Raw genomic sequence first — 27,373 nt, 5'->3', positions numbered from 1 at the left:
TGCATTTTTGTAGCAAACACAACCTAAATGACGTTGACTGGTAATACAGCATATCTGTACAAATCTCAGAAAAGGAAAACCATCGGACAAGTTTCCCTTTAAGTTTCCCTTAAGATGTTTAATGTTTAAAATATTTTTTTTTTAATATTTCATGTATAAGATAGGACAATGCACATCTGTTCCAACATTGGAGCTTAACATAAAAACCTGCTGGCAAATTGTGCGTTTTGAACATTACTCTCAACTTATCGCCTTTAAAGTAAACTAAAAACCAATAGTGCATGTTTGTTTTGTACAGTTTCTGCTAATGAATAATGTAAATTGTCCGCTTTGCTGAAATCTGATGACTGCTCAGAATCTGTAGTCTTGACAACAACGAAAACTAAAAACGATACAACACAGGCCGTGGATAAGTGCAAAGCAGGAATATAACTGAACTGAGTCACATCCAAGCACATCAGTCGACGCTGATTTAAAGGCATGGCACCGGTAGACACATGTTCCATACAAAAATCTAGTTTCCTGGTTACTGACTCGTGTTTCCGGACTGTTTCTTGCAGCAAACCAAGGAAATCTTATAAACCTGTGTTACCATTAAACATCTTGAACTAATCTGAATTAGCTCCGTTTGGCCCCGCTGTGGAAAGAGTGGCTCAGGAGCGACCGGCTAACGAGCAGCGGAGAAAGTTACGCAACCGACCGCTTTCTGGAAAAGCCATTTTTTTGTTTTACGATTACACAACTGTGAGAAGAATACAGCGATTGTTTATCTCCTGCTTCATGTGGCTACACATCTGAAGAGCACAGGGACATAACACACCCGTATGTAAGTTATGTTGCAGTATAATGTAATGTATGTGACATGCTGTAATGTGAAATGTCGGCCAAATTCCAATGCAGCAAAGCAATTATCTTGATTCTGCCCACGTTGCAGATACTTCAGATTCCTCTCTATAGGTAATAGCATGCATTTAAGGTTCACTAGTGTTGAAACGCAGCTCCAGTTACCCCTTGTAGTTGGACTGAACAGTTACTAATGACAACAGTGGCCGTATAGGCAATTTTGTGCGTTTTCTGTGATGTGGAGTTCATTTTATGCAGCTGAATATCATTAAATAAAGAGTAACGTGGTGCTAGAAACATCACATGTCCAGGAGCAGCACTCGAGGATCTTCCACCACTGCTTTGATCTTGCGTAGGAAGGTGACCGCTTCTCTGCCGTCGACGAGTCGGTGGTCGTATGTCAGCGCCACGTACATCATGGGTCGGATCTCAACCTGTTATATCAGAAAATAGTTAGCACTGCTGGAGTGTGTGACATTTGGAAACAAGAAAAGCACTGAGAGAGCACAGTACTCCTCCAAGGATGCTCATTCCCCCATATGGCGATGTCTGAAATCCAGCATTTTTTTTTTTAAATGCAGCATTTGTTTATTAGTTATTGATGATCAGAAATCAGAGCAACATAAAATGTGGCCATTTAACACAGATGTACCCACAAACAAAATGACCCTGCACTGATCATAGGTGTGTGCTATGAATGCGTACGTTATATATGGATACTGAATCGCATCACCTAAATATGTAGCAGGTGGCGGGAATTGATGGGACTCGGAATCACCCCCACAATTTAATAAATTGTTCCTTGTATCATTTCCAATAGATAAGTCCTGATAAGCCCACAGCAGTGGATTTGTAGTCGGGTCGCAATCATGTGATCATCAGCAGACAGTTAATGTAGTGCTCACTTGTTGTCATAGCTACAGTGACGCCGGGCCACTATCTCACAATCATACAGAAATCTTTAAAGAAATCCGTGGATCCAGACTATAAGCTGCATAACTGCCTAAATCTAACCACTTGGTCCTTGTGTCATTTCTGACCTTCCCTGAAAATTTCAAATCCATTAGTCAGTTTTTGAGTAATGCTGCTAACAGACAGACTGACAGACAAACCAACATAACTCCATATCACTACTTGGTGGAGTAATAAGGCTGGGTGACATAGCTGAAAAATCTATCAATACAAAATATTTTATTTCAGTCGACGTTGTGGATTATTGATACATTTTAAGTTTGTTTAGCTAATTTTGAATGTAACCATAGGTAATAATTTTAATGTTAAGATAACGATGAAAAACTAATTTACATACACTGCCAGTCAAAAGTTTGGACACACATTAATACTGAAGACATCAAAACTATAAAAGAATACATATGGAATTATGCTGTAAACAAAATAGTACTGATTTTCAGTATTAATCTAAAATGTAGAAAATAATACAAAGAAATAAAAAGCATTGAATGAGAAGGTGTGTCCAAACTTTTGACTAGTAGTGTATATAAATAAATATGAATAAAGATATAATCTCCCTTTGATACACAAAGACAGAGCTGCTGCATCACACTGAGGTTACAAATTCTGCATTTTCATTATGTGCTTTCAAGACATCTAATACATTTAAGTAAAGCAATCAAGGATTTTTCTTACTGCTACAAATGAAGTGTCTAACGCCAGTAGATATTAACACGTGCTATGATCGTCCTTCCTTGCAGATATTATTTCATTATTAGAAACACTATCTATGAACACTCTCACCTTTCCATTGATGGCCACAGGCCTGTCGAAGATGCCGTGCATGCCCAGGATGGCAGACTGCGGGGGGTTAATGATGGGTGTGCCGAACATAGAGCCAAACACACCACCGTTGCTGATGGTGAACGTACCTCCGTCCATATCTTCAACAGCGAGCTCATTGTTACGAGCCTGAGCAACACAACACAGATGATGCTGGTTTTACTTAATATTGCACAACAGCCTAAAATCTTGAACAATGTGCTTTAAAATCCAGACTGTCGATGTATTTCTCCTGTTGCATGAAGATATTTATTTTGTTTTTACCTTTTCTCCCAGCGCATTAATGGCTTTCTCAATATCAGCGAAGTTCATGGTCTGAACATCACGGACCACTGGTACAACAAGCCCCTGTTTATGAAAAGAACAAACTGGTTAATCATATGTTTTCAGTGTTACTCAGAATTTAGTAGCAAAAATACGAGAGGTAAAAGTCGTACCTTTGGAGTTGCCACAGCAACACTAATATCTACGTAATCTCTGTAGATGATCTCTTTGGTTGTGTCGTCAATAACTGTAGTAAAAACATTCTGTGAGTAAAGCTTAAAGGAAAACCAGGTCTAACTGGTATATTTGGGGCTCACTGACAACAGACAGCTTAATTTCAAAATAAACACTTGTGAATGTGTCGTCTTACCGGCGTTGACAGCAGGTTGGTCGGTCAGAGCGTGTGCAGCAGCCTTAACAAATGCCGACATAAAACCCAGTTTGATGTTGTGTTTTTTTAAGAAAGCATCCTTGTGGAGTTTCCTCATCTCCTGAATGTTGCTGAGGCAAAATTGAGAACATTAAAGATAAAATTGGGGTGTTTCATGAAGTGCATATACGGCTCTTTTGTAGTCAGGCTCCTTGATGAACATAGCGGGACTAATCTTCTCACCTCATGTCCACCTCGTTGAAGGTGGTCAGCATGGCGCAGGTGTTCTGAGCCTCCTTCAGTCTCTGAGCGATCCTCAGCCTCATGCGGTTCATCTTCACCTGGTCGCAAGAGAGGAGAACAAACCACCTGTAAATTTGTTCACATTTTTCGCTGGCTGGTGTGTAAAGCTTAATTACTTCTAGTACAGATGAGCAGGTGTCTTACCCTGTTTTCTCCTCTGGATCCTGCTGCTGGAGGAGCTGCTGGTGGAGCTGCAGCTGCGGGTTTGACAGCAGAAACTACATGAGGAGAGAGGGCATGACAGATGTGAAAAATTTTGAAAAAAACCAGGGGAAAGACAGATACCGCAGAACCACTAATCAGAGCTGCAGTGGTTGTCCTCCTAAAATGATGCCACAGACAGAGCGCTACTTGCTAAATTGAGCTAGACAAGAAGTCTGACAGTTGTTGAGAGTGCCTTCTTTAGTCAGATGAGACCAAGAAAAATTTGCTTAGCTCAGTTGAAGTCCAAGATATTTGGCATGAACCTGAGCAGTGCTATCACAGTGAATGCATAGTCCTGACAGTGAAGCACGCAGGTAGGTATGTGATCGCCTGAGTGCAAAAAGCTGCTAGGGGGATTACATTTATACCATGAATGCCTGTCAACAAGAGGACGCCCAGAGCCAGCTGCAAACATCACACAAGGGTTTCTAAATGGTAAAAAAGTGGAAAAGTTGATCCTGCAAAGTATGACTTGAATGCAGCAGAACATGTTCGGGATGTTTTAAAGAGAAAGGCAGAGCAAACAACCTCACAGCAAAGAGCAGAGGAGGACTGAGTCGGTCACATGAAGAAGTGAAAACATAAATGATTTGGATCTCTGTAATAAAAGGTGAACTGACTTTTGTTGCACTGAATTCCTACTGTGAGGCTTGTCTTTATAATATACACTCATCAGCCACTTTATTAGGTACACCTGTTTAATTGCTTGTTAACACAAATACTTAATCAGCCAATCACATGGCTGCAACTCAATGCATTTAGACATGTAGACATGGTCAAGACAACTTGCTGAAATTCAATGCGAGCATCAGAATGGAGAAGAAAGGGGATTTAAGTGACTTTGAATGTGGCATGGTTGTTGGTCTGAGTATTTCACAAACTGCTGATCTACTGGGATTTTCACACACAACCATCTCTAGGGTTTACAGAGAATGATCCCAAAAAGAGAAAATATCCAGTGAGCAGCAGTTGTGTGGATCAAAATGCCTTGATGATGTGAGAGGTCAGAGGAGAATGGACAGACTGGTTGGAGATGATAGAAAGGCAACAGGAACTGAAATAACCACTGGTTACAACCAAATAATACAGAATATCATCTCTGAACACACAACACATCCAACCTTGAAGAAGATGGACTACAGCAGCAGAAGACCACACCAGGTGTCACTCCTGTCTCCAAACTCCACAGTCTACCTGAGTATTGTTGCTAACCATGTCCATCCCTTTATGACCACAGTGGATCATCTTCTGATGCTACTTCCAGCAGGATAATGCTCCATGTCACAAAGCTCAAATCATCTCAAACTGGTTTCCTGAACATGACAATGAGTTCACTGTACTCCAATGACCTCCACAGTCACCAGATCTCAATCCAATAGAACCTTTGGGATGTGGTTGAACATGAGATTGGCATCATGGATGCAGCTGACAAATCTGCAGCAACTGTGTGATGCTATCATGTCAATATGGAGCAGAATCTCTGAGGAATGTTTCCAACACCTTGTTGAAAGTATGACACCAAGAATCAAGGCAGTTCTGAAGGCAAAAGAGGGTCCAACCTTTTACCAGCAAGGTAGACCTAATAAAGTGGCCACTGAGTGTACACTGAATAAGTGAATGAATGAATAAATAAAGAGAAGTAACCCACCAGGTTTGGCTTGGACCGGCTGTGGTGGCACTGGAGGTGTGGCAGCAGGGGCTGGAGGTGGTGGAGGAGGAGGTGGAGGGGTGGCAGCTGTTGGAGGTGGAGGATCTGCAGCTGGAGACGGAGCAGGTTTGGCAGTGGCAGCAGCTGAGAAAAAAAGAGGTAAAGATGGAAAAACGCAGTTAATTTGGAGTTACAGATTCACCAAATGCACATTTTTGCTTTAGTAGGTTTTAGCATTGTCATAATTCTGCTAATTTTAAATAGTGTTTTTTCATCAAATTAAAAAAATTCTCATCAAAAAAATGTAGCACAAAATGACAGTAATCTAAAATTGAAAACATGCTGGACAAAAATTCAGTTCAGCTCCACAATGAACCACAGAGTACAGTATACTGATACACACCTAAAAATGTAGCTGTTCTACTTATAAAGTCTTAGACATTATAAATAATTAATACACATTTTTGAGTACAGAATTTTGTCCATAACATCATATCAGATGCCCCCCAGAGAGTCTACAAAGGCATAAAACATTTAGTCTCAGGTATCTGGAACAGAACGCTATAGTATTTTACTTTATGATCAAAACAACAGTCAGACAAAAAAAAAAAACCATAAAACAACAAAAAACAAGACAAAACATTACAAAAATGAGATGCAAAATAACAAAAGTGAGACACAAAATGACAAAACATGAGACAAATGACACAAAACAAACTAAAAAAGGGTAAGAATTAGACAAAAAAGTTACAAAGCGACAAAAAATGGACAAATGACAAAAACAAGACAAAAAAATGACACAAATAAGACAAAACACAAAATGACATAAATAAGACGAAAAAAACGAGTGAGACAAAAAGGAAACAAAATGACAAAAAATGAGACAAATGACAAAAGACAAAAATGAACAAGACAAAATATTCCAAAAATGAGACAGAAAATGACAAAAGCAAGAAACAAAATGACAAAAACACGAGACAAACAACAAAAGTCAGACAAAACAAGACAAAAAACAACAAAAACAAGACAAATTATTACAAAAATGAGACACAAAACGACAAAGCACAATGAGCAATCCAGTATCTGACTTTATGATTAAACAACTTGTCATGGTCTAGAAATTATTTAAAATTTGTAGTTTTACAATTTTACAATTACAAAGTCGTCCCGCGGGCCGGATTGGACCCTCTGGTGGTCCGGTTTTGGCCCACCGGCTGCATGTTTGACACCCCTGCTTTAAACAAACATAATGATGACAACAGATGTAAACAAACCTCCTTTCCGGAGCTTGAAGAGAGGCGTTCCTCCTTCTACTTTCCCTCCATCAGGAACCAGCAGCTCCTCGATGACTCCAGCAGCTGGAGCAGGGACTTGAACCGACGTCTGGAAGCAGAGTTTTACATCATTACTTTGTTAAATCAGTGCTTCAGTAGCAGATCTGAGGTTGAATGGTTTAACTGTTTATACCTTGTCAGTCTCAATTTCACAAACCACTTCATCTTCTGTCACTGAATCGCCCACAGCTGGAAAAACATCCAATGACATGCTGTTACTGAGCAGTTCAATCACTGTGGACATTATTATACCCGTGATCTGGATACCAACCTTTCTCCCACCTCACGTCCCCTTCTGTAACCGATTCTGCAAATGCAGGAGTTTTGACTGTAACCACTTCATCCCCTGTACACAAACAACAACAAAAAATGTTACTGTAAGTTAAACCCTGAGCAGTTTTTTTACACAATACTGAGGATTGTTGTGGTACACACTGTGAGCGGCAGACGTCTTGAAGTATCTGATGTGGTACACATTCACTGAAGAAGGAAATTCACATCTGGAAGACAAATTTCACACAAACAACAACAACTTCACAAATCTGTTTTATTTGTTGTGTTTAATTCACATAAGATCGATTAATTGACCGATCATTTCAGAGATAAATTACTCTAATAGCACACAGAATTTTGACTAATTTGCTGATGTTTCCTGCACAACAGATAAATACACTGCCTGTCCAAAAAAAAAAAAAAAAGTCTCCACTTGGATTAAACTAAGCAAATAGGTAAGATCCTTCCATTGGATAATTACTGCAGTGATGAATATGTTTCAGCTGCAACAACTTATTTAACTCTAGCTGATGCAGTGAGGAGCTTCTCATTTCTTAAACAACCATGTTGGAAGACATATCCTGTGGTCATGGAAAATATGTTTATAAGTTTAAGAAGAGTCAAATTATTGAGCTAAATCAAGCAAAAAAAAAAACAACTAAGGAGATGAAACTACTAAAATCAGGTTACGAACCGTCCAATGAATTATTAAAACCTGAAGGATAGTGGTGAACTATCATCTTCAAGGAACAAATGTAGTCGGAACAAACTCTTAGATGATCGTAGAAAATCAACAGTAGAACTCACGGCTGTTTAATAGCGAAAGTAAGAGCATTTCTACACACACAATGTGAAGGGAACTCAATAGACTGGGACTAAACAGCTGTATAGCTCTAAGATCAGTGAGGTGAATCAGAAGAAAAAGGCTTCAGTTTACTAGAGAGCAGAAAGATTGGACTCTGGAACAATGAAACAAGGTCACGTGGTCTGATGAGTCCAGATTTACCCTGTTCCAGAGTGATGGGGGCATCAGGGTAAGAAGAGAGGCAGATGAAGTGATGCCCTCATCATGTCTAGTTCCTACCAGCCTGTGGGGGTTTGGGTTATGATCTGGGGTTGGTCAGGTTCAGCAACGTTATGTTCCCTAAAGAATGAGGTCAGCTGACTACCTGAATATACTGAATGACCAGGTCTTTCCATCAATGGAGTTTTTCTTCCCTGATGTCATGGACATGTTCCAAGATGACGATGCCAGGATTCATGGGGTGTGAATGAGTGGATCATGGAGCATAAGACATCATTTTCACACATGGATTGTCCTCCACAGAGTCCAGACCTCAGCCCCACTGAGAATTTTTGGGATGTTCTGGAGAAGACTTTGTTCAGCGGTTCGACTCTCCCATCATCAATATAAGATCTTGGTAGAAAATTAATGCAACTCTGGACAGAAATAAATGTTTTGACATTGCAGAAACTTATCAAAACGATGCCCTGGTGAATATGTGTCGTCAGAGATAAATGTGGTCCAAGGAAATATTAGTGTGTGACTTTTTTTTTTGGATGGGCCGTGTATTTAATGTGCAGGTGTAAAGTGCAGCAAACAAGAGTCACTGAGGGACTGAGGGTGGGCCTGTTTGTCTGACGCGCTAAACAAAAGCCAAGCCATTTTTCACTTGTTCTATTGGCAGATTCTTTCACTTATTTCAAGGTAAAAGTTCCTTGAAACATGTTTTTTTTCCTTGTTTTGAGAGGGGCATTTTTTTCCAGTGTAAATTTAACCTTTTATTAAAGAAAAAAGATTATCAACTCATGATAACGTGCCCAAAGTCATAATCAAAGCAATCAAAGAAAAACAGCGGTCAACAAATAGTACGGCGACCCAGCTCACTCCCTCTCTCTCAATCAACAATGGAAAAAGCTTAATTATCAGCACCCATATCCACGTGACCAAACAAATTATCATGCCCTTTTACCTTATAATAAAACAATTCATTCATGGCTCCTACATAAAGCTCAGTTTAGAAAACACAAGTAAAAGAGGACAGTTGTGCTGCACTGGAGGATTGTACATATTAACTTTAAAGACAGATCAGAGATCAGAAACTTACGGCTGAGATTTCCTGTAAAGCAGCCTGCTGCAGACTGAGTGACCTTAAAAGACAGAAACGAGAAAATCAGCTTCAACTCCTGCTTCTCCCGAACATTAAAAACCTCAGCAGAGTCGTCTGAAAGCTGCCGTTAAACACTCGTTTGCTCCTCAGATGTCTCGGCCATTCAGCCGACTCCGCTTTGTGCGACCCACTCAGAGAACACCTTTAATCAGTGGAGTAAGAACAGCCGGGATCAAATCCAAATAAACAGCCAGATTAGAAAAACACTTACCTGATGCAGTCTGTCGGACCAACACGTTAGTGGCCTGAAAAAATAAAGATTAAAACATATCTTACTTTGCTGTTAGTTTTATGTAAAGTGTAAAAACAGACAAGCACAGGACACGAGTCTTTGAAACAGATTCCTCAATAAATTATGCAGACAAATAAAAGAAGAGACAGATTAAAGTTTCTTTTAAAACAGCGGTTTCAAACATGCGGATGACTTTGTAAAGTGTAAAAATTACAGAGAAGACATTAACTGCAAATTGTGCATTTGCAAAATCATAAATTTATAATAATTTCTAGACCATGACAAGTTGTTTGTATCGTAAAGTAAAATACTAGATTGTTCATTGTTCTTCTGTCATTGTGTCTCATTTTTGTAATATTTTGTCTTGTTTTTGTTGTTTTTTGTCTGACTTATTTTGTTTTGATAAAGTAAAATAGTATATCATTCAATTCCAGATACCTGTGACTGAAAGTTTTGTTCCTTTGTAGACACCCTGTGATCTGTAGGTTGTAATGCGTGAATAATAAACTGAGGCATATATGTTGTTGAAATTGAATTTATTTTTCTTAAGACATTTCAGGTTGTTCATACTGTTTTGTAAAAAGATAAATCCTTAAATGTGAACATTTCAGTGTGTACTTCTTTGCACTAAAACAAAGGAAAAATCTGCAGTTATTCATAGGTTATTATGCTTTGATTAACTGGTCTGGTTCACCTGAGGTCAACTTGGGCTGAATGTGGCCCCTGAACTAAAATGAGTTTGTAGACACAGTCACACAAACATAAAATAAATCGCTCACAACAGCAGCTGCATCCAGATCTGTGTGGTTTGCTGCTTTAGTTAGTGAGTAATCAGTTATTTCCTGAAGGGAAACTGAGTATGAATCAAAGAGGAAACTGAGTATGTACACGGCTAATCTATAAAATACATCCTAACCGCTCACACAACTACAACCTTTCACCTTGTACTGTAATGATGTAGGGAGATGAACAACATGAACACCTTTAAAAACATTATTTTTAATATTTTGGTTCTCCCTGATGGAAATCATGTCTCATAAATGCATATATACACTTTTAACATTCAGTTAAACCGCTGGATTTTCAAGCACTGACAGAACAGGCCGCTCTAAAGTTTTATGTTATGAGTCATATGAGTTTTGTTTTAGGGGCAGGGCTTCCAGAAGAGAGGGGCATCTGGTTCTAGCGGAGACCAGAAGCTAAACCAACTGACGTGGAACCCAGAGGAGGGAGGAGTCCTCAGAGAAGAACTGAAACCTCCACAACACGTCCAACATGAGCAGACAAGGAAGTGTCAAACAAAATGCCTGAAACACACTCAGTATTACCTGTGTACACTGCAAAGTGTAAAAACTACAGAGGGGAAAATGAATCCTTACTGTGAAAATATTCAAAGACATTAAATATAATGTGAGTCAGCAGCTTCAGAACGACTGAGTTTGGTTTGGTGGAACCCTGTAGTTGATCCACTGAGACAACTCTAATGCATGTTTTATGTGTACATTTTATACATTTAAAAGGCAGGGGAATAATTTGACCTTCATTAATAGTTCCTACTTAGGTTTTTGGTGGTCATTATCACTGCTCATATGTGGAAATGAATGGAAATGTAAAATAATTTCTACATCTTGACAAGCTGCTTTGATCATAAAGTAAAATACTATATGGCTCATTGTTCTTTTGTAATTTTGTGTCTCATTTTTGTAACATTTTGTCTGGTTTTTGTTGTTTTGTCTTTTTTTGTCGTTTGTCTCACGTTTTTATCGTTTTGTTTCTCGTTTTTGTTGTTTTGTGTTTCCTTGTCTCGCTCGTGTTTTTCGTCTTGTTTTTGTCATTTTGTGTTTTGCTTTATTTGTTGTTTTGTGTATTGTTTGTGCCGTTTTATGGTTTTTTTGTATCGCTTGTGTTGTTTGTCCACTTTGTCCATTTTGTTATTCGCTTTTCTCATTTTTGACCTCATTTGTGTTTAATTTTTTATATCGTTTTTGTTGTTTGTAACTTTTTTCTGATTCATTGTCTCTTTGTTTTGCATCGTGTTGTTTGTCTCATTTTTTGTCATTTTGTGTCTCATTTTTGTAATATTTTGTTGTTTTTATTGTTTTTTTGTCTGACTTTTGTCGTTCTGATCACAAAGTAAAATATTATATCCTTCAGTTCCAGATGACTAAATGTTTTGTGTCTTTGTAGATAAACTGTGATCTGTAAGTTGTAATGTGTAAATGATAAACTGAGGCATAATGTTCAAAATAAACTTCTTTTTCTTAAGAAATTTTTTTTTATAATGATTTGTAAAAAAATACTTCATTAAATGCGAACATTTCCAGAATGTATTTTTTTGCACTAAAACAAAGGGAAGTATTTGGTGTTATTTATGGGTTATCATGCTTTTATTTTACTGGTCCGGCCCACTTCAGATCAAATTGTTCTGCATGTGGCCCCTGAACTAAAATGACTTTGACCCTTCTGACGTAGATCAAGTTTCAGTTTAGCTTCCTGCTTACAGCATTGAAAAGGTTGCCGGTCTTGTGAGGGCAGAGCTATGTTATTCCTGCACATACATGTCTGGCATGGTGAGGGCTATTTCTGTCAGCTCAGCCTTACAACCACCGCACCATAATTTACTAACATTCACCTGTCAGGACGGTCACTTCACACAGAAAAACAAGCTAGCAGGGGGCACAGAGTTTATTAGCATGTTAGCTAGTGAAGCTGTTAAAGCTAAAGTTAACCGAGGTTTGAGATTTATTAACTGTCCTGAGATAGAACTGCATGTTTAACAGACTGTCAGTGGGACTGTCAATGAGCTGAAGGTGTCTGAAGTTAGCTTCACATTCACTGCTTCTGCTTTAGGAGTTGAGGGAAAAGTTAAGGGAAGAGTTAAGGGAATGTTAACTTGCAGCGTTGAGGAGCTGATTTTGTTGTCTAAATCACATCTTAATGATTTTTTAGACGTTTATCAAACACCTTTACGCTGACTGAAACCCACTTCTACATTCTACTTATGCAATAAAGGGACATTTTGCAGCTTGTTGTGCATCTGGTCCACATCACACCAGGTCCCAATTTAACCCACTGTACACAGAGACAGGTTAAATCCGGACTAGACTGTCCTTTGCAAGCTAAATAACTAATTCTCGGATTTGTAAAAGCTTTGTTCTGTTTGTCAAAATGCTGCTGCTTCCGTTACATATGAGCCACTTACGTCAGACCACTAAAATGAAAGGGTCATTACATGCAAAATCTGAATAAAGTCCTCATCTGACCTCCTCAGAATCAGCTGACTTTGAATGAACAATAACTTCAGTGTATTCAATGAAGCTGTACAAAGTTTTACTGTCATACTATGAATTTTTTTGTGACTTTCTGGCACTTTAAGTGTGACATGGTGGATCAAAATGTTGTACTTTTAATCCTCATAGCATTTTTGAGCTCTAAAATTTCATATGTGAAAGATATAAAATCTTCAGGGCTGAAAAACACACTGCACTCAAAGCAGAAAATCTGTTTAAAGCCTCTTTAAGCTCCGTAGGACCATCACATCTAGATCTGACCAGTTTATATGTCGTGATTTTGGATCTGGAGCTGGTCTAATACAGTCTAGATGTGAAAGAAACAGTCAAATCTTGCATTATTGCCCTTTAACACAAAAAAATGAAATGTTTTCTAAAACACAGATTGTGTGATAAAGCCTCTGTAGGACAATTTAGTCCACATCTGGCCAGTTAATAGTATTAATCACTGTGTATTATTTAATACACAGCGATTTTAGATCTGGACCTTGTTTGATGCAATCTACGAGAAAAAATAACAGTGAAATTTCTCTCCTGTTTTTTGCCTTTTCATAAACAGAATCAAAGGTTTCACAAGTAAGAGATGATAACTAAGATTCTTCAGTCTATGTAGGATAATTTGGTCCAGACATGATGACTTTGGATCTGGAGTTTGTTTAATGTGACCTACAAGTGAAAACTAGCAGTGAAATCATGCATTATTGCCCTTTAACAAATTAAAAAATATGATTTACTAATCACAGATTGTATTTTAAAGCCTCTGTAGGACAATTTAGTCCGCATCTGGCCAGTTAATATGGAGCGATTTCAGAATTGGACCTTGATTGATGAAATCTACCAGAAAAAAAGACTGTGAATTTTCTCCTTTTTTGCCTTTTCATAAACAGAATGAAAGGTTTCACAATTAAGAGACGATAACTCTAAAATTCTTCAGCCTTTGTAGGACAATCTGGTCCAGATGTGATGAGTTTTTATCATGTTTTTGGATCTGGAGGTTGTTTAATGGGATCTACAAGTGAAAACAAGCAGTGAAATCATTGTTTTTTGCACTTTGTAAACAGAATACAAGGTCTTATAGATTAAATATTGTGTTTCTAAGACTCGTCAACCTCTGTAAGAATATCTAGTCCAGATTTAACAGTGAACACATGGTGGTTTTGGATATGGAGCTGGTCTGACATGATTTACATACAAAAAATAAACAAACTGAAGTCTGTTTGTATTTGCATCTACACAAACAAAATGCTTAGCAAACGTGAAAGTGGGTTTCAGACAGCATTAAAGTTTAAACCAATACATATAACACGGTTTTGCGTCATTACAATGTGGAAAAACATGAAAATGTGAGTGAAGTTTCCCTTAACTTTCCCCTTAATTGCCAACTACGAAGCTACGAACCAGAAGCTAACTTCGACGCCATTGTCCGTCCTTGTAGCAGCGGCCCACCTCCTGCGGCTAACGGCTAGCTGAGCTCTAATGTCTCCCAGAGGCTCTAACACAGTCTTATGTCGCCGTTTCTTTACTCCTACCTGGTTCGCCGCTGACAGAGAACGGCCAAGTGTCCGGTAAACACACGGGGACCGGGATAACATTGCGCTGGCTGGCTGCCGTCCGCGGCTGAAGCGAAGCTACGGAAGCCCGCAGTGACCTGGAGCGGGAGCTGCCCAACTGGGAAGAACCACTGCGGCTGGACGACAGGGGGGGGCACGCTGTACCAAACAGCGGGAAATGGGGCTGAAAATTAATCATACTTTCCCTCACCGTGGAATAAAAACTTTTAAAAGTTTCAACTACAGTAAAATAAACACGTTTTTTGTCTTACATAATAACATAGTAAAATTTAACGTCAACAGGATTGTACCATTACCTACATTTGGCAGCAAACTTCTATTACTGCAGCCAGACATTTGAAATTAATTAAAACTAACACGCATATGAGCTCCATTTCACAATAAAAGACCAAAAATACAAATTAACAGTGTTAATTAATACAGATTCACTAATTCTTCACATTGCGTGTCACATTCATAATATATATAATGTTATGTGGCCACACCTCTTGTTTTCTGAAGGAGCTCTCAGCTGGACCACTACAAATAACTGATCCTCCTCCTCCTGCAGCCTCCAGACCTGCAGCATCCTCTGGACCTTTCAGGAACCAAGCAGGTGGGTTATCAGCTGTTTATATTGCATCTGGATTCTTCATTACCTCTATCATTTTTAATCATTTTAATAATTTGTTGGGTTTTTGTTGTTTTGTTGAAAACCAGGTCTGAAATTTTAAATTTAACATGAAAAATAAAAAAAAAAATTGTAAGAAAATCTACAGCTGTATATAGAACATCAAAAAAAACATTATTTAAGATGATTTTTGTAGGGTTTTAATTCTTAACATGTAAATTACTCATGTAAATTCACATCATAAATGGCACTCAATATTTAAATCTGTGAGATTAATTCATAGGATTGATTTGTTTTTTCTGCTTTAAATGTGCTTTATGAGCGACTGATTTGACTTTAAAAAACAGTGTATGCAACTAAATCTGCCAAGTAGTCAATCAGATGTGTGTACAATTCAGCACAAACTACTTTAAAATAAATCAGACAATCAATGTTTCCACAAAATGTATTTTTTTTGTTAATTATTTTTGTCCTTTTTTTTAAACCTAGCAAGCATGAATCAAAGCGTCTGGAGCGAAGGGATGTACTCTTCCAGCAGCGTTTGCCTGGACGGCTGCACTGCAGAACATCTTTCCCCGTTTCAGCATTCAGAGGCATTAAGTGTTTCTGCGACTTTCCACAGAGACGGCGAGAGCATGAAAACGCTACCCGACGGTTCTTATTACAGCACCAGAGACGCAGCTTCTGGTCTGATCTGTTCAAACCAGCTCAGTTCATCCAGAGACGACACCGCTGGACATTTACCCAACCCCTACCTCCACCAGGACTGGAACCTGAACAGCGGTCGCCAGGCAAAGCGAGCAAGAGTGGAAAATATCATCAAAGGTATGACCGGCTCTCCTGGTTTGTGCTGCTCAGGTGTGACAACAGATCAGGACTGTGTGCAGGAAGAAGAAGAAACCATTGAAGAGCTGCCTTTAAATCTGAAACACTTGGACCGAAGTGGATCGAGTCAAAGTCGGGCAACAAGAAAACAGAACCTCAGACAGCTCAGAACAAGATTCAGTCACACAGATGAAAGAAGTGAAATCACAGACAGCAGCAAGGAGGAGAAATACCCCAGAGATTCTCCTGAAACATCTTTGAGTGACACGTTTACTGACCCGTACTGTGAGTTTGAAAGCAGAAAACATCAAGGGTGGAAGAAGGTGAAGCTCATGAGCTACTTTCAGTCCAAACCGGATCGGATAAAGCTGATGGCAGATGTTTTAAAGCATGAACTGTCCAGAGCTGTGAGCAGAAGTGTGGACTCGATTTTCAAAAGCATGCCACTGCTACAGACTAACGATGTGGAGAACGTAGAGACTGATATGGATCTTCAGTCGTCGACACGTAGAGATAATAAACTTCCTTGCTGCGGGGCTACAGAGGTACCAGATGTTCAGACAGAAGCTTTATCTCTGGTTTTGCAGAAGCCTAACGTGGAAACATCCAACAAGTTTGTCCTCCAGTCCAGGCTGAAACCTCGCCATCGTCCCAAATCTCCAAACACCTTCAGCCACGACTCGGCTCAGCGTGAGGATCGAGTATCAGAGAAGAACCACAAATGTTTGCCGGAAGTCGCTCAGTCGAAGTTTGAGGCGTTTGATGCGCATTGGAATTCGGTCAAAGTGAGATCGAAGGTCAACTCCAGATCGGTGAGAAGTCCACAGATTCACACTGTGTCCGTGGATCCAATGCTTCTGGAGACTCTGTGTCTCCCTCACGTGAAGATCGAGTCGGACAGCCTGGTGAAGAACAACCTGTACATGCTGAATGTATCCTTCAAAAGTTTCTACAGTTTCGTTTAGCAGACGCTTTGTCTGAAGCGACGTACACTACTGTTCAAAAGTTTCGGGTCACTTAGAAATGTCCTTAGTTTTGAAAGAAAAGCTTTTTATTTCAATGAAGATAACATTAAATGAATGATAAATCCAGTGTAGACATTGTTAACATGGTAAATGACTGTTCTAGCTGGAAACAGCTGATTTTTAATGGAATATCTCCATAGAGGTACAGAGGAACATTTCCAGCAACCATCACTCCTGTGTTCTAATGCTACATTGTGTTAGCTAATGGTGTTGAAAGGCTCATTGATGATTAGAAAACCCTTGTACAGTTATGTTAGCACATGAATAAAAGTGTGAGTTTTCATGGAAAGCACGAAATTGTCTGGGCGACGCCAAACTTTTGAACAGTAGTGTACATCTTAGAGTAGATCTTTTTTTACAGTCTGTCAAGTGTAAGGGTCTTCGGTAAAGAGTTGGGTTTTTAGTCTTTTCTTAAATTCTGAGACAAACTCAAACAGAATTTGGTAACTCATTCTACCACCGTGACTTCTGAGTTCATTAAATAGAACTCAGAAGTCGCTGAAAAACTGGTATTTCTTTGATTACTGCAGCTTCCCTTAAACACCAGAAATAATTCTACTCTGCCTGTTTGAGACTCAGATAACAACCCACTGGTAACCTCCCTCGGTATGTGCTATAAGTGAGTCTGTTCAACAATTTTGCATGATTTAAAAAAAAAAAAAAAAAAAAGGCAACAACCCTGCACCTGACAGAATCCAATAAGGGCTCCATTTGATTTTCCAAAACAGGAAATTACGTTTCTACCATCAGTCCCGATTTGATTTCTTCAAGAAAAAATGTCTTAAGAAAATCAGACTGTTCTACAATTCTATGGTTTCATTTAGGAGATGCTTTTATCTGATGCGATGTACATCTGAGAGTAGATACAACACAAGCAATGATGTAGTCAGGAGAAAACAACCTGGATAAGAGCCATAAAACAAGGTCAAGTGTGATAATTGGACCTTGGTGCAGGAGGTAATAGGAATTTCTTTTTTGCAGTCTGTCAAGCGCAAAGGTCTTCAGTGAAGAGTTGAGTTTTTAGTCTTTTCTTAAAGACTGAGAGGAACCCTACAGATCGAACACAGTTTGGTAACTTGTTCCACCACCGAGGAACCGTTAAGCAGAACTCAAAAGTCGCAGAAAAACTGGTATTTCTTTGATTACGGCAGCTGCTTCTAGACACCAGAATTAATTCTATTCTGCCTGTTTGAGGTTCAGATACCAACCCGCTGGTCACCTCCCTCAGTATGCAGCTTTGCATGTTTGTTAAAAGGCAACACTGTTGCTTCTGACAGAATCCAATAAATGCTCCATTTCATTTCTATCACCAGTTCGACGATGTGTGTTTTATCCTTAACACTGGTGTATTTTAGGAGGGTCTGACCACAAACCATCTGAAGAAAGCAAAGCTCATGTTCTTCTACACTCGCTACCCGAGTTCTCTGGTGCTGAAGATGTGTTTCCACGATGTACAGGTGAGAAAATTTGTGCAAATTACATGCACCATTTCAGCATGTCATTTTTATTCACTGAATAGTAACTTTAAGGTTTTTTTTTTTTTACCATAAATCTACAGATTCATGGTTTTTTTACAGTGTTACTGAAGTTATTTTGTCTGTCAGCAGCACTGGTGTTGCTTTTCATTCTGAGAGAGAAACCTCAAAACATAATATTCAGTTGTCTTTAATGTACTCATTCAATTTCATGGCCAATAGAACTGGACTTTTCTATATCTTCTGCAATAGTCTCACTGTCAGGATCATCATTGTCAAGTGCAATATTTCTGTGCAATACATTTGTTTACTTTCAATTACAGTTTACATTTTTTACTTATTTTATTTCTTTTTAGATTCTATCCCTTGGCATCCACTTAGACACTTCGCTTTCTTTTTTTTAAATTTTGGTTTCTATTTAATTACTGACCTCTGTAATTGTGCATATTTCACTAACCTTTATTTATTGTACTCTGGGATGAATAGAGTAGATCTTATCTTAATGCGCAACATGCTCCATTGTCTTTTGGTTAATTAACCTTTTTTTTTCAAAACACACAGAGAAACTGTATTAAGATCAACAACATTATATCATCTTTAGGTCTATATAACTCAAAACACATTGAAAAGCATGTTATCTTATGCCCAACTTACCACCATTTATCAAAGCCAGAAACTGTAAAAACAGAGATTTTCAACTTTTTGATGAATGTATGAATGTGTGACGTGCTGTTCTGTTCGGAAAATGAAGCAGATCTCAGCTAAAAACCAGGACTTTTATTTAAAATCCCTCTATTATATGTCTCCTTTTAAAATTAGCTAAAAAAAAAGCAGAGACTACACAAATTCTGTAAAAAAAATTTGCGTTCTTCAGCGCAACCAAGAAGTTTGGATTGATTTAAGCACAACCAACAGTCAACACTATTCGACTGAATCAAGCTGAACTGCAGGCTGTGTTTATACAGAGCAAATAGGAAAGAAGTATGGAAGCAAAACAGTGAAATATCTATAGTATATGAAGCCAATATCTTTTTTGAGCCCACAGTGACTAAAAATGTGACAGAAGCAAAAGAAAAAGCCAAAAGAACCACAACACAGTGACATGGTAAATTACAGTTTATTCATTTTCAAACTGTGCACCCACCATAAAGACAAACGAGAGTAATTCAAACGACCCTTTCCTACCTGCACTCACCTTTTCTCCTGTCTCAGTTCACGCGCTGCATCACCTCCCAGCTCATCAAGTGGTTCAGTAACTTCAGAGAGTTCTACTACATCCAGATGGAGAAGTTCGCCCGTCACGCTCTGATGGAGGGGGTGGCCGACGCCCGGCGTCTGGCTGTGGGCAGAGAATCAGAACTTTTCAGAGCTCTTAACATGCACTACAACAAGGCCAATGACTTCCAGGTGAGAAGAAACGCATGACTTTTACTGCTTTATGGTGAAAGTACAAAACACTGGTAGCCTGTTGGGGAGCAGAGATCCTGAACTGTCACTCAGATGTTTGTCTTGTATGTTTTTTGCTTTTAGTGTCAGTATAATCATGTGTGGCACTAAAACATGAATCTGTTCTTGCATTTCTAAAGTCTCAAAGTAAATATCTGCAGCTCCTCTTTAGTTACTATTATTATTTTAAAGATTTTTAAAGGGCAATTATAAGATTTATTTAACAGAAGTGATCCTAATGTTTTGTAGGTTTATTCACACACCTACACTACTGTTCAAAAGTTTGGGGTCACTTAGAAATGTCCTTATTTTTGAAAGAAAAGCAGTTATTTTCAATGAAGATAGCATTAAATGAATCAGAAATCCAGTGTAGACATAGTTAATGTGGTAAATGACTATTCTAGCTGGAAACAGCTGATTTTTAATGGAATATCTCCATAGGGGTACAGAGGAACATTTCCAGCAACCATCACTCCTGTGTTCTAATGCTACATTGTGTTAGCTAATGGTGTTGAAAGACTAATTGATGATTAGAAAACCCTTGTGCAGTTATATTAGCACATGAATAAAAGCGTGAGTTTTCAAGGAGAACATGAAATTGTCTGGGTGACCCCAAACTTTTGAACGGTAGTGTACTTTCTTCTTCGGACGAAAGAAATGCATTTTTGAGCCCCTAACAATACTTTAAAACGTGAAAATTTATGTACACATCAGGATCGGCTAACAATTTGATATTTGAAGGGGAATAAACACGTATGGGGCAAAATGGCTCATTAGCGTCCTCTGCAATATTATGAAAATTCAGCCCCCGAACCACGTTTCACTTACAGCTACGAAATTTGGTACACATCTGTAACACATCAGGCCGTACAAATATCCAAAACCCCACAGGAAGTTGGCCATTTTGTATTACAAGTCATATTCTGGACCAATTTTTGCACATTTTCAAACAGAGTGACCCTGACAGAGCTCAGATTTTGCCAGGCGTGGGTGATCAAAAGCTATTAAAATGCTCCGCAAAAGTCTGAGGGTGTGGAAATGGCGACCAACAGAATTTTGATGTTTCGCCATGAAACAGGAAGTGCTGTCTAACTAGCCTGTCCATGCTGACCAGCAAGGATGCCAGGACCCAACCAACGCTGCAGCTTCAATTATTATTTTAAAGATTTAATAAAGAAACAGTTGCGTTACAAGGTTTATTCACCAAAAATGATCCCAATACTAAAATATGTTTTGTAGGTTTATTCACACATCGATGTAAAACTGCTTGAATAATTTTATGTAGATGCTAGTATTTGAAATTTCTTCATTTTTTAAAAACCATTTAAGCCTTAACTAATCCCACAGTGGGGAAATTTACAGTCTTACAGCACCACTTAGGAAGTGCAGCGCAAAATAACATCCTAAATAAACCAAGATATACATAAATACAAACAGCATTCTTGCACATGCTAGTGTTATTGCACAGATTCTTACATAAATGAAAATGCTGACATAGGTATTAATATTGCACGGGTTTATTAAACTTTTCTACCATGTCTATTCAGTCACATTCAGCATGTTCAAACCTGTTGAGAGAAATAAAGACCTTCACAGAGAGAAGCCGGAGTAGTTAGATGCAAATGTTCGGAGATAAAATGCCCCTAGATTTACCATTTCAAGCTGGTGATGTACCAACATTTTCCACCTATTTCTAGCACAGATGTCACATTTATTCAGTTCCTTTTGGTATTCTGCTTAAATAAATAGTATAATTTAGTAGCTAGTAGGGAAAAAATGAAATGAGACAGAAAAAAGGGGCAAGGATGAATGGGATTAGGATTTATCTGGTGTACTGAACGTCACAAAACCAGTAACACGTTATTATTAATTCTTTGCTTCTCCTAGGGATTCTCCACAGACTGTGAGATGTTAACAGAGGTGAACAGATCTGGTCTGTATTCAGAAAGTCATAATGCAGTTCAATGTGTCGACATATTGTTGTGCACAGGCCGGTCGACATATCAAGCAGCTGATCTACTGCAGACTTAGCATACTGGAACATTGTTTTATGAGAGAGAAATCTGTAACTGTGGGGAAAGCAAGCAGCAGAATGACAACAGTGAAGGTTCGACCAGCCGTGAATCAAACTGTGGACTCACTGCTCATGTGACAACCTGAAACTCTCGGCTATCGGTTCACCCTGTAACAGTTTCAATACGCAGTGTGGTTACAACTGTTATACTGTAATAAAACAGCAGTGAGAAGCGGACTGAAGATGAGTTATTAAGAACTTCATATGATATTAAATGGGGATTTGGAGGAAAAATATCATAAACAGACATTAAATCAGGCTTCGTTTACTGTAGAAGTTATGTCACAGTACTTTGATATAGGACATACAGTTATATTTAATATATTTTGTACCATTCTTCATATGGTGTCTAATCATTAAATAATTACCATTTTTAAAAATAAATATGTTTAAGGTGATCCTTCTGTTAATAGGCCTTATGGATTTTCAAATTAAAAGAAATCGCATGGTTATCACATTACCACTTTTTTTTTTAAATCAAATTGAATAACATGCTGCCTGAAATCTGAGCCATAAGGTGTATCATTTTGAAATATATAATAAAAAAAACCTGAAAAAGTAGTTAAGTGATTAATTATCTTTTTTATTTGCAAAAGTGCAAAAAAGAAAAAAAATTGCCTCATTTACTGATAAATATCGGTGACTTTTCAAAAGAAAGAAAATCACACGAAGTGACTTATTTTCTGAATTTTATCTCCAAAACTAAAGCTGTGATAAATATTTGAACTTTACACAAATAGAAAAGAAAATGGCACTTTAACATAAATTGAACAGAAACGGCTGCAGTTGTGCTCATAAGTTTATACACCCTGGCAGAATTTGTGAAATATGTACCATTCTTTAATAAAAACATGAATGATCAGACCAAAAACAATAAATAACTTTGTCTGACCACTAACCCTAAAATGAAAGAAAAGTTTTTGTACGATCAAACCCTTCCATCCATTATGTACACACCACTCATATTTTCTAAAAAAAATAAAATAAAAAAATAATATTTCATCAATTTTGCCAGGGTATGTAAACTTATGAGCACAGCTGTAGCAGTTTCTGTTAAATTTATTTTAAAGTGTCGTTTTTTTATTGTTTAACCCTCGTGTCGTCCTGCGGGTCAAAACTGACCCGGTTTCAAGTTTGAAAATGTGGGGGAAAAAAAAATTTTCACAGTGAAACTTTTGATGTCCACATTTTCAACATTTCTGGGAAATCTTTGAACATTTTTTGGTGGAAAAAAGAAAAGTTAAAAATGTTTCTTAAGAACATTCACAAAAAAATCAACCAAAATCCAGCGAATTATATATATGTAATTACACATGTCTTTACTGATATATATGTAATCACTTTAGATACTTTTATGATTTTTTTGGAAGGTTTTTACTGATTTTTTGAAAATATTTACAAGAATTTTCTTGCCAAATTTGGGGATTTTTTTTTTTAAAAACAAAACTTTTAAGGGAAACTTTTAGGAATTCTTGGAATTTTCTTCCTGAATGTTTTGCAAATTTTCAGAAATTTGGGGATTTTTTTTGCTGAATTTTTGGATTTTTTTTCAGACAAAGAAACAATATTTTTTGGTGCCCGTAAATGAAGACACCAGGAGGGTTAAAGTTCAAATATTCATCACAGCTTTAGTTTTGGAGATAGAATTCAGAAAAGAAGTCACTTCATGTCATTTTTAGTCTTTTGAAAAGTTGCTGCAATGTATCCGTAAACAAAAAGCCATATGGCCTATTAACAGAAGGATCATCTTAAATATAATTTTTAAACAAAAAACGGAAATAATTTAATGATTACACACCATATGAAGCATGGTGCAAAATAAAATAAATAAGATAAATAATTGAAAAGCAAGAGGCTTACAGTCCAAGCATTTAGTGTTTTTGTTTCTGAAACACTGAAGGTCAAGGAGTTTGTTCAAATAAAGATATTTAAAAGAGAATATAGGATTTAAAATTTGTTCTGAATGACGTTAGCTGTGCAACAGACTTTTAAAACTGCAGTCCGTGCTCTGCTTGTCTAAAACCTGTGAGCCAGTAAATGTTCAGACGTTAATCGAGAACAGCAACTTAAGTCAGATTTTTTTCCTCCTGGTTTGGCAAACAGGTACTTTGCATTTTATATATTACAGCTGCAAAACACAAACAGAAAATTTAATTAAGGCAAAGCTGCATGATGAAAATATAATGCAGTGCAATAGACCTGCAGTAAAGCCATTAATATGAGTATTTGACATTTAAAATAAAGTTCAGTGTGGAAACTTGACATTTTTGACACAAAAAATCCAAAATACAACATGTTCATCCTCTGGGGAGCAAAAATGATGACGAAGAAACAGCTCATTTAAAATTTGAATGACAGTGACTATTTGTACCAAACTGCACAGCAATCAGTTATTAACCCTATGGAGCCCAGCGTAGTGCCACTGCTATGATTGCATGTTAATTTTTGATTGGTGGTAGAGCTGAAACCAGATAAGATAGATCGATCATTCTTTTCGCATATAAAATCTGGGCGGTTACACTAACATTTCACACATTCACCAGGTCTCAGAGCGCTTTTTCACTGCATTGATGGGTTTGCAAAAATACACAATAAATCAAACATAATAAAAATCTTCATAAACGAGACCACAGGATACTGTGCAACTTTTTACATTTACAAATTTGAGGGATACAGCTATGCAATTTCTGTATTTTGAAATATGTGAAAAAAGCAAAAACGATTTTTTTTTTGTTTTTTTTGCACTTCTAAGCAATTTATTGTAGTAGTTCAGACATAAGTCAATATATATTATTAAAACTTGGGATACAATGGTTACATTGATGTAAACCAAATAAAAATACTCCAAAATTTGCACTACATTATGTAAAAATGTAAGAATATTGGGTTGATCATTCAGGAACAAAAAAACAAAACAGTTTTTCCAAAATAATTCTGCCACCATCAGTGGTTTTCAGGGAAGGTTGATATTTGCTAGAAGTTTACAAGACAACTGTGCAAGAGAAGATCCACCTGCTCTCATTTGGAAATGGAAGAGATAACCAGGTCCCTTTGAGGCTTTCTATTTTGTAATGGTTTAAGGACTTTTTCAACCACAATCCATGAACTCACAACATCCCAATGATGTAGTCGTTCGCAAACTGTTAGCACTGGTTACTAACAAAATCTGTTGGTACATTTTTGTCACCATACGAACAGTAGATGCTCTGTATGTTGGAGAGTGGTTTAATACTTTTTGCTGTATGATTAATGCAAATCCCACAGCTTAGCAACAACTTAGATGTTTGTGCTGGGAAATGGTGAAATGAACGGGGTTGAATTAGGGTGTGTGTGCACGTGAATGCAGCACACTCCACAGTGGTAGGAGCACGTAGTTTGCTGGGCATTGCACCTTGTGTTTCTTGGTTTGACGTTCAGCCTTTCAGGTGAACCGCCTTCAGACACCTCCTTTTGCTCCAAGTCTTGAGCTGGAATACTTTTTCTGAGAAGCCATTGCTCCACAGTCATCCAATATGTTAGCTAGTAAATGTTTCTACAGCTGTCAATACTGCTGAATAAAAGCACCAAAATAAAGATTGGATTTAATTGTTTAAAAAGTTGCCAAAAATAATCAGTATTGTAATTAGTAACTGATAACACAAACTAAGCACAGTGGGCGTTTGGTATGAGTTGATCTTGAAGTTTTATGGGAAATCTATTGGAATGCTGTCTTAATTTATCCTGGCTTGTCTAAAACACGAGCGCTGACTGGAGGTCATTAAGCACCAGAGAAGACTTTGTCATGGTGCCCCTTTACTAGCTAAATCCTCACAATGCTCTCTGCTGGCCAACATGAGGGTCCAACTGATACCTGAACCAGATACTATAGTTAATCCATAATGCATGAAGGATGTGTTTACTAGGAAAATGGTATCAGATCCGCAGACACTAAATATGTGACTTAGATTGGTTCATGGGCCAAAAGAAATGGCAAATAAAACTTAAAATATGCTTATATCTATATAAAAAAAACAACTCATTTGTTCAGGGTATCCCTATTATCATTTCATTTTTTCTCTACAACCCTTGCAGAAATGATCTTGTGTCTCCCAGGTGGAGAATCATTGGTTTCCATCATATTAGAATCTTCACTGCACAGTAAAGCAGATTTTAATCTTCCTAACACATGAATTATAACACAAAGCTGTTTTGACATTAGGAAAATACTGTAAAAAACCTTAAGGTTCACACTGAAAAGTTAGAAAAACTTACTAGGGTATATAGTCATGTGGAATGAAATTAATCTTGATAAGTTAAACTGGTTGAATATTGTTTACAAGTAACCACAGCCTGTTGGTGTTTGTTACTTACCTGGATTTGCAGGCCAGATTCTGATTATCTACACTACCGTTCAAAAGCTTGGGGTCACCCAGACAATTTCATGTTTTCCATGAAAACTCACACTTTTATACATGTCCTAACATAATTACACAAGAGTTTTCTAATTATCAATTAGCCTTTCAACACCATTAGCTAACACAATGTAGCATTAGAACACAGGAGTGATGGTTGCTGGAAATGTTCCTCTGTACCTCTATGGAGATATTACATTAAAAATCAGCTGTTTCCAGCTACAATAGTCATTTACCACATTAACAATGTCTAGACTGGATTTATGATTCATTTACTGTTATCTTCACTTAAAAAAATGCTTTTCTTTCAAAAATAAGGTCATTTCTAAGTGACCCCCAAACTTTTGAATGGTAGTGTATATAAAACACAATCTACTAAGTTGACTGAGTGAATAGCATGATTGTAAAAGGTCTTAACTGATAAGATTTAATTTGGATTCACAGGTCCCTGAGAGATTCCTGGAAGTTGCTGAGATCACACTGAGGGAGTTTTACATTGCCGTTTCAATGGGGAAGGATCGAGATCCATCCTGGAAGAAAGCGATCTACAAGGTGATCTGTAAACTGGACAGCGACGTACCAGCCGAGTTCAAAAGCCAGCACACTGGATAGGAACCACGCAGAAGACATTAATGTGCCACAGCGGTTATTGTCACAATGTGGACTTACTCACTTCTTGGTCAGCAAACTGCTTTGTCTTCATGTAAACACAAACAATATTGTAAAATAGCTGAGCCATCTGTTAAGTGAATGACAGGCCTTAACATCTTTAATCTCCATGAATGTGCCAGACTGTTGGCAGTGGAGTCTTAATATGTCACAGACATTCTCAGCTGTTATTGTTGCCTCATTGGGGTGGTTTGATGTAATATGTACTTTGCTATATTAAACACATTACATAGCAATAATACATATTTTGCAGGATTTTACCAGTGAAGTGTACTCTGGTCACAGAGATCATATTTTCTGTTTTTTTTTTCTCGGTGGATATTTTTCTGTAATAAACACAAAATAAGGTCCACACCAAGTAAAGAAAATGTTTAATGTTCAAGGACAGAGTTTGAAAATGACAAATGTAATGATAAATTTACAGGATATACACAAACAGAAATTCCTGAAACTGTTCAAATGCTTCTTTCTCTCTTCCATACTCACCATATGGATCCATCCATTCATTTTCCAAACAATATACTGTGAGACTTGTTGTCCATTGGGCAAATTAAAAATCGT

General features: G+C 37.7%; 2 protein-coding genes across 2 annotated transcripts; one reads left to right on the top strand and one right to left on the bottom strand.

Moving 5' to 3' along the window:
• Window positions 1-97: 97 nt before the first annotated feature.
• LOC111583364 (dihydrolipoyllysine-residue succinyltransferase component of 2-oxoglutarate dehydrogenase complex, mitochondrial-like) lies at window positions 98-14,854 on the bottom strand. The gene is made up of 16 exons (XM_035958225.2): window positions 14,783-14,854; window positions 14,256-14,435; window positions 9,416-9,449; window positions 9,142-9,184; window positions 7,196-7,260; window positions 7,032-7,106; window positions 6,894-6,949; window positions 6,701-6,809; window positions 5,427-5,570; window positions 3,719-3,792; window positions 3,515-3,612; window positions 3,272-3,402; window positions 3,075-3,148; window positions 2,902-2,985; window positions 2,599-2,766; window positions 98-1,277 (listed from the first exon to the last, which is right to left on the bottom strand). Exons 2-16 carry the CDS (start codon window positions 14,316-14,318, stop codon window positions 1,143-1,145), a joined length of 1,353 nt encoding a protein of 450 aa, XP_035814118.2. The 5' UTR covers window positions 14,319-14,435; window positions 14,783-14,854; the 3' UTR covers window positions 98-1,142.
• Window positions 14,615-27,373, top strand: LOC118471795 (prospero homeobox protein 2-like). The gene is made up of 5 exons (XM_035958224.2): window positions 14,615-14,892; window positions 15,397-16,664; window positions 18,113-18,214; window positions 19,445-19,639; window positions 26,588-27,373. Exons 1-5 carry the CDS (start codon window positions 14,766-14,768, stop codon window positions 26,753-26,755), a joined length of 1,860 nt encoding a protein of 619 aa, XP_035814117.2. The 5' UTR covers window positions 14,615-14,765; the 3' UTR covers window positions 26,756-27,373.

Source organism: Amphiprion ocellaris, chromosome 12, assembly GCF_022539595.1.
Source record: "Amphiprion ocellaris isolate individual 3 ecotype Okinawa chromosome 12, ASM2253959v1, whole genome shotgun sequence".
NCBI classification, from domain to species: domain Eukaryota; kingdom Metazoa; phylum Chordata; class Actinopteri; family Pomacentridae; genus Amphiprion; species Amphiprion ocellaris.
The sequence above is the reverse complement of the archived record's forward strand: the minus strand, read 5'-3'. Positions and strand labels throughout refer to the sequence as shown.